We start from the raw sequence: 17,328 nt of genomic DNA, 5'->3' as shown, positions 1-17,328 counted from the left end.
GCCAGTATTCTTCTTCTAACTCTTCTAGTCTCCCGACTATAACGAAATTTAAGCAGAAGTGCTTAATCATGTTGCCTCTTCTTCTGTCTGGTATTCAGCCTAATCCTGGTCCTTTAATGGCATGTAATACCCCGACGGACTTTAAGAACCTGTCTGGGTTACACATCATCCATGTAAATGCTCGCAGCTTGCTTCCCAAAATGGATATGTTGCGAATTTGGTCAGAGTCAACTGGAGCTGATCTAATTATTGTTTCTGAGACTTGGCTTTCAAAGAAAATATTGGATAAAGATGAGACCGCCCTAGGAAAGGTGGTGGCGTGGCGATTTACGTAAAACAAAATCTTGCTGCACAGGTCATCTTCTCCAAATCTGCTGTTAAGCAGTTTGAAATTTTAGCACTAAAGATTGATTTATCTGGTGGTCAGTTTTTAACTGTTGTTGGTTGCTATAGGCCCCCTTCTGCTACAAGCGACACATTATCCTCGCTAATGCAGCTTTTATCTCAACTACAGTTTAAGGAAATCATCATGGTAGGTGATTTTAACTGGGACTGGCTTTCACCAGTGTCTGATGATTTTAAAGCTCATTGTATGTCTCTAAATTTTACACAAGTAATTGAAAGTCCTACTCGTCTTAACACCAGGTGTGTAGAAAAATCATCTCTTATCGATCTTTTAATTACTAATCAACCCCATAAATATACTGCAACCGGGGTCTTTGCTAATGACCTAAGTGATCATTGTCTAGTTGGTGCTATTAGGGATACCAAAATCCCCCGTACTAAACCCTGTGTTGTTCTGAAAAGAAATGTTAAGCACTTTATAGAGCAAGCCTTTCTTCATGACTTAGTTCATTTTAAATGGGATCGTATTTTATTGATTGGTGATGTTGACGATGCTTGGAAGTATTTTTATGACAGTTTTAGTTATTTTTTAGATAAACATGCTCCGTTTCGCCGGTTCAGGGTGAAGGGCCGTTATACCCCCTGGTTCACTTCTGATCTGGCAGCCCTCTTACGCAAGAGGAATCTCCTTTGGGCTGCTGCGAGGAAGACAGGCTCTGAGGCTGACTGGCTTCTTTTTCGTCAACTACGTAATCGCTGTACTGCTTCCATTAAAGAAGCCAAAAGCGATTTTTACTTATCCCAGACCACAGACAGTTTGAACGATCCTAGGAGATTTTGGCATGCCATAAAATCCCTCTCTGCCAGCTCTCGCTCCTTAGAGCTGCCTCCAAACATTGTTGTTGACTCCACCCCTGTGTCAAATAAGACAGAGATGCTTAATTGTTTTAATAAACATTTTATTGTGTCCAGTTCCTTGTTTGACACATTATCTTTTGGTAAATCATCTCCCTCCATCGCCAATAGTCATGCCTCCAGTAGCCACACTTTCTCCTTCAACCCCTTCAATGTTGGGGAGGTTTGTAAGGCTCTAAAGGGCCTAGACCCCAACAAATCAGCAGGCCCGGACGATCTCCCCCCTTATTTCTTACGGCTAGCTGCAGATATTTTAGCCAAACCACTGTGTCATGTTTTTAATCTTTCTATAACAAACAATGTCATTCCAGATGTTTGGAAAACTGCAAATGTTCTCCCCTTATTGAAAGGTGGTGATCCCATGGTGATGAATAATTACAGACCAATTTCCAAGCTCTCTATTTTAGCTAAAGTACTTGAAAGGCTGGTGAATGATCAAATCAAAGAATATTTAAGCTTGAACAACATTCTATCTCCTCACCAGTCAGGCTTTAGGAAGCAGCACAGTACAGTAACGGCTGCTTTGAAAGTAGTGAATGACATTGTCGAAAGCTTGGACGCAAAGAGCTACTGTGCTGCCCTTTTTATAGACTTATCCAAGGCATTTGATACTGTGGACCATGGCATTCTATGCCAGAAGTGATCTCATATAGGCCTGTCTGACCAAGCTGTTGGTTGGTTTGAAAACTACCTTTCGAATCGCAAGCAATGTGTAAAATCCAGCGGTCTCTCCTCAAGCTTTCTTAATGTGCCCAGAGGTGTTCCTCAAGGTTCGGTCTTGGGACCGACCCTTTTTACTATTTATATAAATGATGTGGGTAAAAGCATTGATGCCTCTGTACATCTATATGCAGATGATACTGTTGTGTACCGTTGTGCTAGCACTGTTGCCCTTTGAACGTCTGCAGTCTGCTTTTGACACTTTTCAGTCACATCTGTTCCACCTTAGGTTGGTGTTAAACTCAGATAAGACAAAAGTCATGTTGTTTTCCAATAAGAAAAGGTTACCAACTGTTCTTCCCTGCATCATGTCTGCACAGCATAACCCCATTGAAGCTGTTAACACCTACAGATACTTAGGCATCACTATAGATGAAAATCTCTGCTTCAAACAGCATATTGACAATCTCTTAAGGAAATTGAAATTAAAACTGGGATTCTTTTTTAGAAATAAGGCCTGCTTCTCCACAAGTGCGAGGAAACGGCTTGTAGCTGCCACATTTTTGCCGCTCTTGGACTACGGGGATGTTGTGTACATGAACGCCTCAGCTCATTCACTTCATCTGCTGGACGCTGTCTACCATGGGGCTCTGAGGTTCATAACAAACTGTAAACCCCTCACACACCATTGCACGCTGTACTCTTTAGTCAACTGGACATCATTATCAATGCGCAGATCACTGCACTGGTACAAATTCATCTATACCGCTATGCTTGGACTGCTGCCCCTCTACATATCCACTTACATATCACACAAACAGTACACCTATAGCCTACGATCTCAACATTACATCACTCTGTCCGTCCCCTCAGTTCGCACGGTGCTTGGAAAAAAAGCCATATCATACTCTGCCCCCTCGACCTGGAACACACTTCAGCAGGAACTCAAGCTGACCAGTTTGATACCCATCACGGATTTTAAACTAATTTTAAAAAAACTGGAGAAATCATCTGTGGGTGTTTGCACTGCTATATCTGAATACTTTATATGGATTTCAATGACTACTTTTTTTTACGATGTTGTATTTTATTGTTGCCTCTGTGTTTAGTGTCCTGTCTGTCTGTAACTTTGTGTGGTAGTGTTACCACTGACAGGTCTCTCTTGGAAATGAGACCTTGTGTCTCAATGAGATTTTAAACCTGTATAAATAAAGGCTAAATAAAAAATTAAAATTAAAACGATAAAAACGCTGCTGAAATTAATCCATAGGCTTTTCCGTTTCCAGATGTCAGAGCTAGAGATAGGTTCGCTCTGATGCAAAACTGCATGCGCGAAGCCCCCACCTTTTTTCCATGTGTGTGTGATTCTATTGGCTCTAACGGTCAGAAAGAGATGTCAATCACCAAAATCGACCAATGGGTTCCAGAGAAACGGTAAAACCCCCATTTCCACCCAAATCACCTCAGAGGTGGAGTTTTTTTTGCTAAACCTCTCTAAAAAGGTCAAATGTCACTTGTTTTGCATCAATCTTGATACAGGGTACTTATTATATGTTGTACTTTGGATTCCTAAAGCTTTTAGTCTACCTTACCATCATCCAAGGGTCGTTTTCAATGACAGCATGGTGTAGTGGGCGTTGGACGCGGGGGTACGCCGTACCCCCACTTATTTGGAGCATGATCTTTTTTTTAATAGTCTAATAAATATAAAATCATTGCCAGTGTTATCAGTTGCAAGTGTGTATTTGTAATAATGACAAAAACATAGTACATATCACAGTAATTATAATAAAAAATAAAAACGATTTCCTTAAAAAATTATGATTCGTCATCACGCTCGTGACCCCGCGGCGAGCTGGGGGTGTGTCAGTGACACACCCACGGCGATTTTGCGGCAGCTCTTTCCCTCAAGAACGCTAACGAAAAAGCTCTATAATGGCAGGCAAACATTTTTTTACTTGACTTCTTTTCTAAAAAGAATATAATTCACAAGAAGAAAGAGGCTAGCAGCACCGAAGCTACAAGTGAAGCTGCAACTAGCACTACATCATCAGAAGAGCTGCCTAAAGATGTGGATAATGCTAGTGTGTGTGTGTGAAAAGCAGCGCTGTCTGCTTATTTGCAATATAGGCTAGGCCTAATCAGAATAATTGCAAGTCCAGATTCAATGTTGTTTGCATAAGTAGGCTATATTTTTCATTTCATTTATTTAATAAGTTAATTTCAGGACAACTTTGGGAATTTTGTTTGTTTGTTATGAGTTTTAAATAGATTTTGAAAGTGGAGATAGAGAGAGAGAGAGAAGCAGCGATGTCTGCTTAGTTGCAATACTGTAGCTTATGCAACTTAGGCCTATAAATTGTTTATGTAACTTATGTGCCGGTGTGTCCATGGTTTTGAGTCCATGTGTGTGTTGAGCGCAGCGCCGTCTACTTTTTGCAGTACAGTAACTAAAGTAGGACTAAGCATACCGGTAGTTTCTGTGGACCTGTCTGCCCGTTTTGTGAGTGCACTGCGCGCGTACGCACTTGTGTGGCATTGTTTGGGATGACCTAATTAAAATAGCGTCCCCCCAGTAAAAAAATCCCCACTACGCCACTGGTTTTCACTATAAGTAAAACATAATTTTTGGACGGACACTATAATTTACAGTTTTTTACTATGTTCAATCTGAATTTTCTTTAAAATAAAAAACATCTATATTGATTCTGACTTTTCTACATCCAACTCACAGGTTTATCAATACTTTGAGAAAAAAGATTATTAATTTAACCCTTTTAGAAGGAAAGATATGGTCATTTGTTCTGGGAATGTCATTTTCGAGCCTGAGACCTGAGAAACAGGCTCAGGGCTTAACAGGTTAAAGATGCCTAAGAGGATAACAGTAGGGGACATTGCACATACAGATGTTAGTAGTGATGAAAATTCAGTGAGAAAAACAGCAGAGGGCTTCGGTGGTCTGTAGATGGAAATAATGATGATGGGTTTGGGGCCAGTGAGTTTTACAGCTAAGCATTCAAAAGAGGAGTGATGGGGGGATAGTGACAGCAATGACTTTAATGTTTTCACGGTGCAACACAGCAAGCCCCCCCCCCTCCCAATGGCACGGGGTTTACTAATAAAAGCGTAACCCGGAGGGACAGCTGCATTAAGCTGGGAGAAGTCATCAGACAGGTCTCAGTGAGGCATAAAACAATCAAGCTTTTTGTCCATAATGAAGTCAGAAACCAGCAGGGCCTTATTGGTGAGGGATCTTATGTTAAACAGACATATGTTTCAGATAGGTACGTTGTGCGTATGTGGATGCTTTAGACAGGGGGGATAACACACTGTGATTGACAGCACGGGTAGTGCGAGGGGGGCGTGGCTCAGTGGACCAGAAAGAGCGGATTATTTTGTTATTGTTGTGTTTTGTGTACTCAAAGTACAGATCCACAGTGAGTGTATCTTGGTCGTCTAGAATACTAGAGTGTTGGACAAGCAGAGCTGGAGGGGTCAGACCGCAGACGTAGCAGCTCCGTTGCAGAATAGCGCAGCGGTAGAGACGCACTCGTGACCGTGAGACACAGGGCACACCATATGAGCAGTTTAAAAATCCACATGATGAGAGTTAAAAAACAATGTAATCCAGCGGTTTGATGATCCAAATGGATAAAGTGAAGCGACAAAACCTGCACTGCTGAGGCGGAGGAGTAGTCGTGGTGTTGGTTGTAGCCGCAGGTTTTCTCTCGAGGCGGAGCAACCAGACGTACGGCGCTGGGGACGAGTGACAGGTTAGCCGGTAGTGGCTAACCTGTGTGGGGCGGCCTCCGTGTTGGCAGCAATCCACAGGTGGAGATGTGCACCCAGGAGAGCTGGCAGAATGGCAGCGGACAGATCCAAACAGGTGTGCTTTGCAGGGCGCACCAGATCGGGCTATCCGGTTTAAGAGAGCACAGCACAAAGGGGCCCAAGTAGTCCAGTACGGTGAGCCGTGTACGGCTAAATTAATCGTCAGTGTTAGATGGGACAGACGGGTTTGTAACAGACGGGTTTGGAGTCCAGTTGCAAAAGACAACATTCAACAGATCGAGATGAAACAACACGAAACAATCGACAGACAACGGAGGAGGCGCGGCAGCAACTTGCCAGCGGTCCCTCCCTTCCGGTATTATTAGAATGGCGAGTTAGTTATTGGGAGATGAATGCATGCAGTTAAAGATCCAAATGCACACAGTAAGAGAGGGAGTAGAGAGAGGAGATTGTTGATATAAGCCTATAGCAGCATGAGTAGAGGCTTATTTCAAGACAAACCTAAGCCAGTCCTTACTATACGCTTTAACAAAGAGGAAAGTAATATTTAGGGTAATATGTTGGTATCTTTTGGTTCCACTAGAATATGTTTACATGCTGTAATGTTCAAAAACCCTTACTTCTCTTCATGCTGTCTGCAAGAATACAGACTGTAATTGAGGATTACATTTAAATGACATTTACACTCAGGAAGTATTATGTCGAAAAATAATAGCATGTACAAGTCCGTATTTTTATAGTTAATGAATTTTTTTGCATCCATCGGTTAATATGAATTTAACCTTCGCTGTATCATGACAGCATTTTTTTGAATAAAATCCTTACACCTTATTGTGCATGGTCAACATTATTCAAACCATAATGTTATGGGACAAGTTAACAGCAAAATTGAAGCTGTTGAAGGGTTGTGAACTTATAGATTGCAAGCATATTTGATGTTATTCTCAATTATTCAATAATTGCTATATAAAAACAAATATTTGTAATCAGCTGGTTGACAAAACAATTTCTTTTCAAGTTCCATTAAGTATCGAGCTACTACTTATATCCATGCCTGCAAACTAGTCCCCTTGCTGTTATGTTATATCCAGGGCTGCACATAACTGGTGCGCAGGTGCGCATGCGCACCCCCGCCAAAAAAAGAGCACCGGGTCATTTGTAAAAAGGCGCTTTTGCGCACCAACATTGAGAGAGAGAGAGGGAGAGAGAGAAGAGAGAGAAGGGAGAAGAGAAAAGAGAGAAGAGAGAAGAGAAAAGAGAGGAGAGAGAAAGATATTTGCGAGTTGCATATGAACTGGTAAGAAAAACCACAAAGCCAAACATGCACGTCCTATGCGTTCATATGAGGAGGACTTTGCGCTTCTCAAGAGGCTTAAAGTTAATGTTGGGACTGCTTATCATTCGAGAGAAGGGGGATCCCGCATCATGGAGACCATCGCACAGGTGTTATCAGTTATCAGTTCAGAGTTGTATGAAAAATTGAAGGCAGCTGAATGTTGGGGTGTGCTTTTTGATGGATCAGAAGACATAACAAAAGTGGAGTAGGAAATTGTGTACATTGTGTCTGTGGGTAGCAAGGGAGAGTTGAGCTCAGATTTCATTGGGTTAATTAATTTGGGTGTGAAACGAACGGCACAGGACATAACAGACGGGATGGAGCAACTCTTCCATGCTTGTGGCTTAGGAGATGAGTGGAAGACGAAGTTGGTTTCTGTATGCACAGACGGGGCTGCAGTGAACGTCGGAGTTTACAACGGGGTCGTCCCCAAACTGCGTAAACTGGTGGCGATTGGGGATTCCCTTGTGCATATTCTGTGTACCGCCCACACCCTCGAGAACTGTGCCAAGTCAGCTGATCGCATGGTTCCATACTGTGAGACATTTAATAGCTCCGTTGTCAAGCTGCTACGCTTTTATTTACAGAAAGGGGGCACCAAAAGAACAGAATAACTTAAGATGATATGTGATGAGAATGGCATTGCCTTTGTAAAACTAGGAAAGTTTCACAACATTAGATGGTGTGCATGGAGACAAGAGACTCTTTTGAAAATATGGAGGCTATTACCTGCCATTCAATCTCAAGTGGCTACAAGTGATGACAGTGACCTAAAACATGTCTGCACAGAGCGTTTTAAGTGTTTCCTAGCCAACATGCTTGACACTGGAAACATTTTACAGTTCACCTCCCTCAAGTTCCAGCAAGATAATTTGACTATTGGTGAATGCAAGGATGAGCTCATGGTAGCTATCGGACAGCTGACACTTCTGCTTGACAGTGAAGGCAAGTACAGGAAAGAGACTGTTTCAAATGCTGATTCTGACAGGGACAAGGTTGGTGTATTGAGAGGTCTAATTCAGGAGTTTGAAAGCAGATATGAATCCCTCAAGTCATGTGATCCATTTTTAATGTAACCCTGAATCATCTCACTTGGTCGGACTCAGTGAACCACAAAGCAAAAAGTAGCGCTTTAAAAATCATAAATGCAAACCAGGCTTACTGTCCTTATGTCTTTATCTTTCTTCAGTTCCTTGGCGGTACCATGATTATAATCATTGGAGGCATCATCGTGGCCTCTGTCCTTGTCTTCATCTTCATCCTCCTAATGAAGTACAAGCTGCACAGTAACCACTACAAACAGAAAGCAACAGCACGACATGCCAACGTCTGCTCCCAGACCAACGGTGGGGGAGCTAACACACTCACTGTTCCTCCATTCTTCTCCTCTGCAGGGCAGGGTAAGCGGTGGGAAAGGAGGGAAATAGATGTGAATTATTTTTCTTTTTTCATCTGTTTCTAATAATTTGCCTCCACCTGGTTGTCTCCTAGGTGGAGGTGATGGTAAAAACTCCCAACCTTCATCATCAACTGAAGGGATGGGAGGAGTATCCATTCGAGGGACGACTGTAGTGGACTTAAATCCCACCCATGACGAAGACGCCATCTCTCAATAACATATAAGAAATTGTTAATCAAACCTTCAACTCACCAATCATCAAGCCCAAACCAATACTCCAACTCCATCTCCCTCCCTTTTTTAAACTATTTGTTATTGGTGCCTGAAATCTATTCTACTTCACGCTGAGGAGCAGCTCCTGTCTTTGGTAAGTAGCTGTGAAGCCAGTTTGTAAAAAGTCTGAATTCATTCTTTGTCAAATAACTGTAATAATAGCCGCTTTCACACCAAGTACTTTGCCGTACTTAGTGCCGGCACTTATTACCCCAGGGCACTAAGTACCAATCGCGTTCACACCGGAGTACTTTTCCCTGAGGGAAGATTACGCAAATGAGCAGCTGACGTCACCTGGTCTTCTTCTGCTTTGGGTTTACTGGCAGGCAGCAAACAACTTCACGGCGTATACTGCCACCCGAAGTCCCCGGAGTTGGGGACTGGCTTCAGTAGAAGCTGCTGGAACTCCCAGCAGCTTCTACTGAAGCATTCCGAGTAAATCGCCAGAACGCCGACACCACCTCATCTCCACCGCTCCCATGTTTTCTTTTGTGTTGCCATAAGTTAGTCTCTCTGCGTTTCTGCGCTGGGCTAATGCTAATGCTAATAATGCTAATGCGAGGATAATAAAATGGCGGCTTCACAGTTTTACGGGGCGTGGTTTGCAATTCGCCCAGCCAATAGAAATTGGTACTTATTTGGTACTTTTTTGGTACCACCTCTCTAGCAGGCACTAAAAATGGGGGTAAAAGTTCCCGGCACTAAGTACTCTTTTTGGTGTGAACGCGACATCAGGGGTACTAACGGAACTAAACGGGAAAAGTACGGGGTAAAAGTACTCCGGTGTGAACGCGCCTGATGCTTGAATGCTTGTATTATAAATTCAATTTGGATCAATTATTTTTTGTCATTTCTAATTCCACATCGTTAGGATGTCAGTAAAGTCGGTAGAGAGTTTAAAAATGATGTGGAATTCACGTGTCCCTGTCAAACCTGTTTATTTAACTCTTCGAAAGGACTTTGCAAGAAATAAAACGTTTCTTCTTGTTCAGTGTGAACACACCATTAAACAGTTGACTTTTCTTCTTCTTTTAAAAAAAATACTCTTTATTGAGTTTCACACATTTAACACAACATACAAAACAATGCATAACACCCCCCCCCCCCACAATTTGACAACAATTGAATAATAATAATAATCCTCATTTACCTAATCACAATAATATAGATGGACCACAAAGGATAAATAAAATATGTGTTAAAATATTATTAATCAATAGATACAAAACTATGAGGAATATTATTTTCAGTCCGCAATATGTGAGTTCAGGGTAATCAGTCAACAGAAGCCTCAAGCGTCATCCATAGTTGATGTTACTTAGCTTTCCAATCAGAACCCCCCCCCCCGGAGAAGTAAGGCTTTCAGGTCAGTGGGCAAATAATCCAGAAAAGGTGACCAGACCCTCATAAACAGCCCGTCATTGCCCCTTGAGGTAGCATGCAGTCTCTCATGGGGGAGAGTGTTACCAATCTCCCTATACCAAAGGGTAACATTAGGAGGGGTGTCTTTTATCCATCTGTGCAAAATACACTTCCGAGCAATTACAAGGAGTTTTCAAGAAGTTTGTAATGTGATGCAGGGAGAGTCAGTTCTCTAGAGGGAAGGCCAAGAAGGAAAACACCAGGGTCCTTCTTAATTTTCTTTTTAAATATCGCACTTATTTCCCTGGAAATAAATGTCCAGAATCTAGATATTAATTTACATTCCCAAAAGCAGTGGAAATATGTCCCCCTGTCAGAATGGCATTTAACACATAAAGGGGAAATGGAATGGTCTATTTTATGCAATGTGACAGGAGTATGCAGCCTGTGAAGAATCTTATACTGGGTTTCCCAATGTCTGTTACATATAAACGTGGTTCTGATTAAGTTTATAGATGCCTGCCAATCATCTGCAATATAGTCAGTACCCAAATCTTTCTCCCATTTACGGGAAATATTCGGCAGTTCGTATGTGCCAGTAGAACCAAGGAGTGAATAAAATGACGAGATAAAATGCTTGGAATTTTGGCACTCCAAGATGAACTTCTCTGCGTCATTGCAAGGGAGGTTAACCTGTTAAACCCCAAGCCTGTTTTTCAGGTCTCAGGCTCGAAAATGACATGCCCAGAACAAATGACTATATCTTCACTTCTAAAAGGGGTAAATTAATAATCTTTTTTCTCAAAGCAATGATACACCTGTGAGTTGGATGTAGAAAAGTCAGAATCAATATAGATGTTTTATTTTAAAGTAAATTCAGATTGAACATAGTAAAACAAATTAAATTATAGTTTCCTTCCAAAATAAAACCCATTACTTTATAGTGAAAACCACCCTTGAATGATGGGATAGTAGACAAAAAGCTTTGGGAATCCAAACTATAACATATAATAAGTACCCTGTATCAAGATTGATACAAAACAAGTGAAACTTGACCTTTTTAGAGAGGTTTAGAAAAAATAACCCACCTCTGGGGTCATTTGGGTGTATTTGCCATATCTCTGGAACCCATTGGTCGATTTTGGTGATTGACACCTCTTTTGAACCGTTAGAGCCAATAGAATCGAGGGGGAGTTCCTAAATCCATCTAAACATTACCATTGGTGAATGAGAGGGATGCGCAGCCAGCATGCCCAAAACAGGAAGCTGGGTTACACTCTATATGAAAACTACGTTTATTGACATAAATGTTATGATGGATTATCAGTAATATGTAAATGACAGGTGGTTTTTGGCATAACACAGAAAAATAAAACATTAGTAATCAAATACTTAAGGACCAAAGCATAACGTAAACACGTCAAAACGAGAAATAACACGGCAAGTGAAGGTCCATCCCCAAACGATGAACCAAGTCTCAACATAAAACAGAACCCCTTAAAAATAAAAACAGATGGCAAATTTTCAGTTGACAAGTGAAGCCAAGAGGCAACTCTCCACCAGTGAGAATATCCTACCAGCCGCCGTCATCCCGCTGCTGACGATCATTCCCTACACCCTCCCGCCCCGGGCCGATTTACTCCACAAGATCAAACATCCCGTTTAAAGTAAAATAGGGCTAACGTAACAACATGACTATGATGGGTAGAGCAAGGTGGTTAACATGTTATTTCAACACTTAGGAACCATTGCATGTCAAATAATAATACCTGAGTTCAGTGGTAATCCTGCTCAGAGCAAAGAGAGATCCAGATCACTCTGGTAGTAAAGGAATTACCACTCAGTTAGGTCCATTTTTGCTCAAAAAGTAATTCGCCTCCCTGGGAGTTTAGAAGGTGCGCTCCTCTTCGTTGAAAGCGAAGCATAGGCTGTCCGGGTAGCGTATCTGGAAGCGTATTCCTCTCTGGATAAGCTGTCCGCACGCCCCGTTAAACTGCCGTCTGGCCTCCCTCACATGTGCCGATAGATCCTAGCGAATGTAGACCTTGTTTCCTTGGTAGTGGAGGTAGTCGCCTTTCTCCTTAGCCGCTGCAAGGATCCGTTGTTTGTCACCGAAGTCGTGCAGTTTAATGATAACGGGTCTTTGGTAATTTTCCTTCGGCGGTCCAGAGCCCTGTGCACCCTGTCAATCTTAATAACTCCCCGCTTGGTATCCAGACCCAGTGTGTCGGGAAGCTACGTTTCGAAAAGCTTGTACGCCTGTCTCCCTTCCGTACCTTCTTAAAGACCTATGACACGGATATTGTCCCTGGGGAGAAATGATTGTCAACCATCAGAGTCAGTAGATCCCAGTCCCTAACCCTTGCCTAACCCCCCTAACAAGTGTCCTTAGGCAAGACACTGAACCCACAATGTCCCCGTAGCCATGGCCAACAGTGTAGAGGTCCTTTTAAGTGGCTTTCGATAAAAGCAAAAGCTAAATAGAATGAAATGGTTTCAAAACATTATTTTCAAATTAATGATGCAAAACAATCTACCAAATTTGTTTTTGTGCACGTCTTACACACATTTTTTGATCATCAGTGTTTGTTAAAATCTTCACTTCCTGATAAGCACATTCTGTCTACCTTGACTTATTATGCTGTGTGATATGATAATAGCATTACATAACATTGCTGAACTGGTGTGGGTTTCCCTCCCAGTGTCCCCCACTCTCGGTAGTCATTTGTTGGTTTGAATTACTAGTTTTGTCTTGATGCCTTCCTTATCCTTTCATATCTTCATTTTCATGGGTGCATAGTGGCCTGTTTTACTTAGATTTTCTCTTTATCTTTTAATATTTCACTACTAATTACAAACTGTGATAAATACCCAATCATGAGGAATCTGTTAAAGCTTTAGAGGATTTCCCCCCCCCCCCACCCTAACCCTAACCCTGTCAGGGGGAGAAGCTCTTTTCACGGTTAAAGGGCAGAATAAGTCCTGTGTGCCTGTGATCACATGTCCTGTATGATCTGACACATACAAGCATTTTTGTTTCTCTTGATACTCTGTAAACATTTTACAACAAACCTTTTTGGCGGCGTTGGTCATAATAATTTAGAAATATTGTAATGTAACCTGTTAAAACCCCATGCCCCCTCCCACGGGGGCAAAACACAATAATATTCACGAAACTGTGTCTCAGGCAGGGCCGTATCCACCATTGAGGTCACCGAGGTCCGGACCTCGGTGATTATTTCCGAGCTGCGTATAAAAAAACTTGTGAAATAACGGCACTAAACGGGGTTCTTTGTAGTACTTCCATTTACTGACAATGGGGGGCGCTGCATAACTACGTAGCCTCGATTAAAGCAAACAGAAGAAGACGACATGTATCAACAAACCACCGCAGCCCGGACTTGTATCGGAGCAGCGGAGGAGTGATGAGGTATCTAGAGATCTGAGTCCAGCGGGCTGCTTGTGTTTCTGTTCATCAGGACATCATATGACCAGCAGATCCTGTGTGAACGCTCTACGTTAGTCAGTGGACGTCCGACAACATGCACACTAACTTATATTGCAGCTATAGGCTATACTTTGGTTTAAATTGCGTGAATAAACTAGCTAGAGAGCTAAAGTTAATTACATTCATCCAATGTCAGAAGGATTACCTTTTAACAAACGTTGTAATGCTTTTCTTTCATTTCAATTTGAGTAAAACATTGAAGATATAACATTGTATTGTTTTCTTTTTACGCTGACTCAGATATAATGAAAAGACTACGCCAGTCCAAGCTCAGCTTTGGTAAGGAAGAGACAGGACAGGCAGAGAGAAAGAGAGAGAGAGAAAGTGATGGAAGTCAGGGAGGAACTGCAGGTACAGTCACACAAAAGAATGTAGGCTTAATAACCCCATCTATCTATCTATCTATCTATCTATCTATCTATCTATCTATCTATCTATCTATCTATCTATCTATCTATCTATCTATCTATTTATCTATCTATCTATCCATTTATCTATTTATCTATCTATCTATCTATCTATCTATCTATCTATCTATCTATCTATCTATCTATCTATCTATCTAGTTATCTATTTATCTATCTATCTATTATTCTATCTATCTATTTATCTATCTATCTATCTATCTATCCATTTATCTATCTATCTATCTATCTAGTTATCTATCTATCTATCTATCTATCTATCTATCTATCTATCTATTTATCTATCTATCTATCTATCTATCTATCTATCTATCTATCTATCTATCTATCTATCTATCTATCTATCCATTTATCTATTTATCTATTTATCTATCTATCTATCTATCTATCTATCTATCTATCTATCTATCTATCTATCTATCTATCTAGTTATCTATTTATCTATCTATCTATCTATCTATCTAGTTATCTATTTATCTATCTATCTATTTATCTATCTATCTATCTATTTATCTATCTATCTATCTATTTATCTATCTATCTATCTATCTATCTATCTATCTATCTATCTATCTATTTATCTATCTATCTATCTATCTATCTATCTATCTATCTATTTATCTATCTATCTATTTATCTATCTATCTATCTATCTATCCATTTATCTATTTATCTATCTATCTATCTATCTATCTAGTTATCTATTTATCTATCTATCTATCTATCTATCTATCTATCTATCTATCTATCTATCTATCTATCTATCCATTTATCTATTTATCTATTTATCTATCTATCTAGTTATCTATTTATCTATCTATCTATCTATCTATCTAGTTATCTATTTATCTATCTATCTATTTATCTATCTATCTATCTATCTATTTATCTATCTATCTATTTATCTATCTATCTATCTATCTATCTAGTTATCTATTTATCTATCTATCTATTTATCTATCTATCTATTTATCTATCTATCTATCTATCTATCTATCTATCTATCTATCTATCTATCTTCATTTACAATATAGACAATAGGCATACTTTTAACAACATACATCTATTGCAGTTATGATGTCATAATAACATACAATTGTATAAAACACAATTTGCTTACATCTTTGTTCTCTTTTGAGAATCAAACAAAACAGATTTGTATTTAAAAAAGAATGCAAACAAGTGAAATGAACTAAATTACAGAATTGCTTTTAATTCACTGGCAGGAGCGACAAGTGAGGAGGAGCAGAAAGTGAACAACGAGGGAGAGATTGAACAAAGAGAAAGAGTAGAGGACAGAGAGAGTAATGAACAGGAAGAAGACAGAGAGACTAAAGAAGATGGAAGAGAGGCTGCAGGTTATGGAAAGGAGAGAGACATGGAAAATGAATGTTGACAATGTTTTGGGATCATTTTAGCCTCTTCTGCATGTCCAGATCATTCATAGTAACAATCAACTGATTCTTATGCATTACACTTTCAAAGATAATGTATGCTGCAGCCCACTGACATGGTTTGAAATCAATATATTATCCAATTTGTGACCCCCCACAGGACTTAAAAAGAACCTAACTAGATCATGGAAATCCCAAAAATCACGGGGGAGTACACCCCCGAACCCCCCTAGCATGTTTGGACCTCGGTATTTAGCAAATCCTGGATACGGCCCTGGTCTCAGGGCTTCTTAACAGTTAACAACCTATTAATGTGTCATACCCACTTAACGGGAAGAAACTCAGCTAACTGACGATATGAACAATTTTTACCGAAACAAAACACAACTCTAACACCGAGCGTCTGAATTAGCACCAAGCGAAAGAGTGCTAACGCACTTAGCACATAACTCACGGTAGCAATATGTTATACTTCATCGGATCTGCACAAACTAGATATCATATGAAAGCTGAGATTCCAATGGTATAAGTCTCATCACTGTGCGACTAAAACCCACGGCAGGGAAGCCAGGAAAGACAACACACAACTTCACTTTACGGGGCCAAAACGACAAATATGTCTTACCTTTGCTGTTTTCTGATCAAAGGTTGTGTTCAATGGCATCAAAACGCATATAAACGCTGCTGAAGGATAATCCAATGTCTCTGTGTCCCTTTGAAATGATTACTGATAATCCATCACAACATTTATGGCATTAAACCTAGTTTTCATATAGAGCGTAACGTAGCTTTCGGTTTGGGCAAACTGCGTGTGCATCACTCTCAATCCTCAATGGTAATGTTTAGGTGGATTTAGGAAGTCCCCCTCGATTCTATTGGCTCTAACGGTTCAAAAGAGGAGTCAATCACCAAAATCGACCAATGGGTTCCAGAGATATGGCAAATACAACCAAATGACCCCAGAGGTGTTTTTCTTTCTTCTAAATCTCTCTAAAAATGTCACATTTCACTTGTTTTGCATCAATCTTGATACAGGGTACTTATTATATGTTATAGTTTGTATTCCTAATGCTTTTTGTCTACTATCCCATCATTCAAGGGTGGTTTTCACTATAAGTAATGTTTTTTGTTTTGGACGGAAACTATAATTTACATGTTTTTACTATGTTCAATCTGAATTGGCTTTAAAATAAAAACATCTATATTGATTCTGACTTTTCTACATCCAACTCACAGGTTTATCATTGCTTTGAGAACAAAGATTATTAATTTACCCCTTTTAGAAGTGGAGATATAGTCATTTGTTCTGGGAATTTCATTTTCGAGCCTGAGACCTGAAAAACAGGCTTGAGGTTTAACAGGTATATTTTTGCCTAAGCTGGTATAACAACTTCCCATGCATCTCAGAAATGCTTCTGCATTTGTAGAACAGCCGGTAGGACTCCCTTTTTCTGAAACGACCTGTGGTGGCCAAGGCTTCCTGCCACTCTTTTGGAAGTACCTACGTATTATTGGCCAAAGTGTCATGTCACAGGCTAGACTGAACACAGCCAAGAGCAGGTGATAGAGTCAAGTTTTGTTTCTGAACATTTATATAACAATATGCTAAAGATTTTTATGGAATGTATTCTGAAATATATCTTAGGGACCTGTGAGGTTGACCGGCTGGATTGTTCAGTGTAAAAATCAATGACGAGGCGATGATAGAGTGCAAACCAAGGTAAAGTTTATTTACAAAATGTAACATCAGGCAGACAAGATGTTAACGATGTACCAAGATTCATTGATAGATAAATAGAAGGATAGACCGATAGACAAATATAATCAAATAAACATTAAAAGCTAATTTAAATATTTGAATAATTTAATACCTAAAAGTATCTTTCGATCTTATACATATTCACAGTAGGAAAGTATAC

The 17,328-nt window shown here is 40.2% G+C and overlaps 1 protein-coding gene across 1 annotated transcript in view; it reads left to right on the top strand.

Annotated features, from left to right (window-relative positions):
* The window catches only part of LOC117484287 (leucine-rich repeat and fibronectin type III domain-containing protein 1-like protein), a gene marked incomplete at its 5' end in the record, with an annotated part of 51,746 nt that overhangs the window by 31,300 nt on the left and 3,118 nt on the right, over positions 1-17,328 (top strand). Inside the window, 2 exon segments of the mRNA XM_034132760.1 lie at positions 8,238-8,448; positions 8,540-8,814. Coding sequence (XP_033988651.1) covers positions 8,238-8,448; positions 8,540-8,664 — 336 coding nt within the window.

The sequence above is a fragment of the Trematomus bernacchii genome, unplaced genomic scaffold (genome assembly GCF_902827165.1).
Source record: "Trematomus bernacchii unplaced genomic scaffold, fTreBer1.1, whole genome shotgun sequence".
NCBI classification, from domain to species: Eukaryota; Metazoa; Chordata; class Actinopteri; order Perciformes; family Nototheniidae; genus Trematomus; species Trematomus bernacchii.
This window is presented reverse-complemented; position numbering and strand designations above follow the sequence as displayed.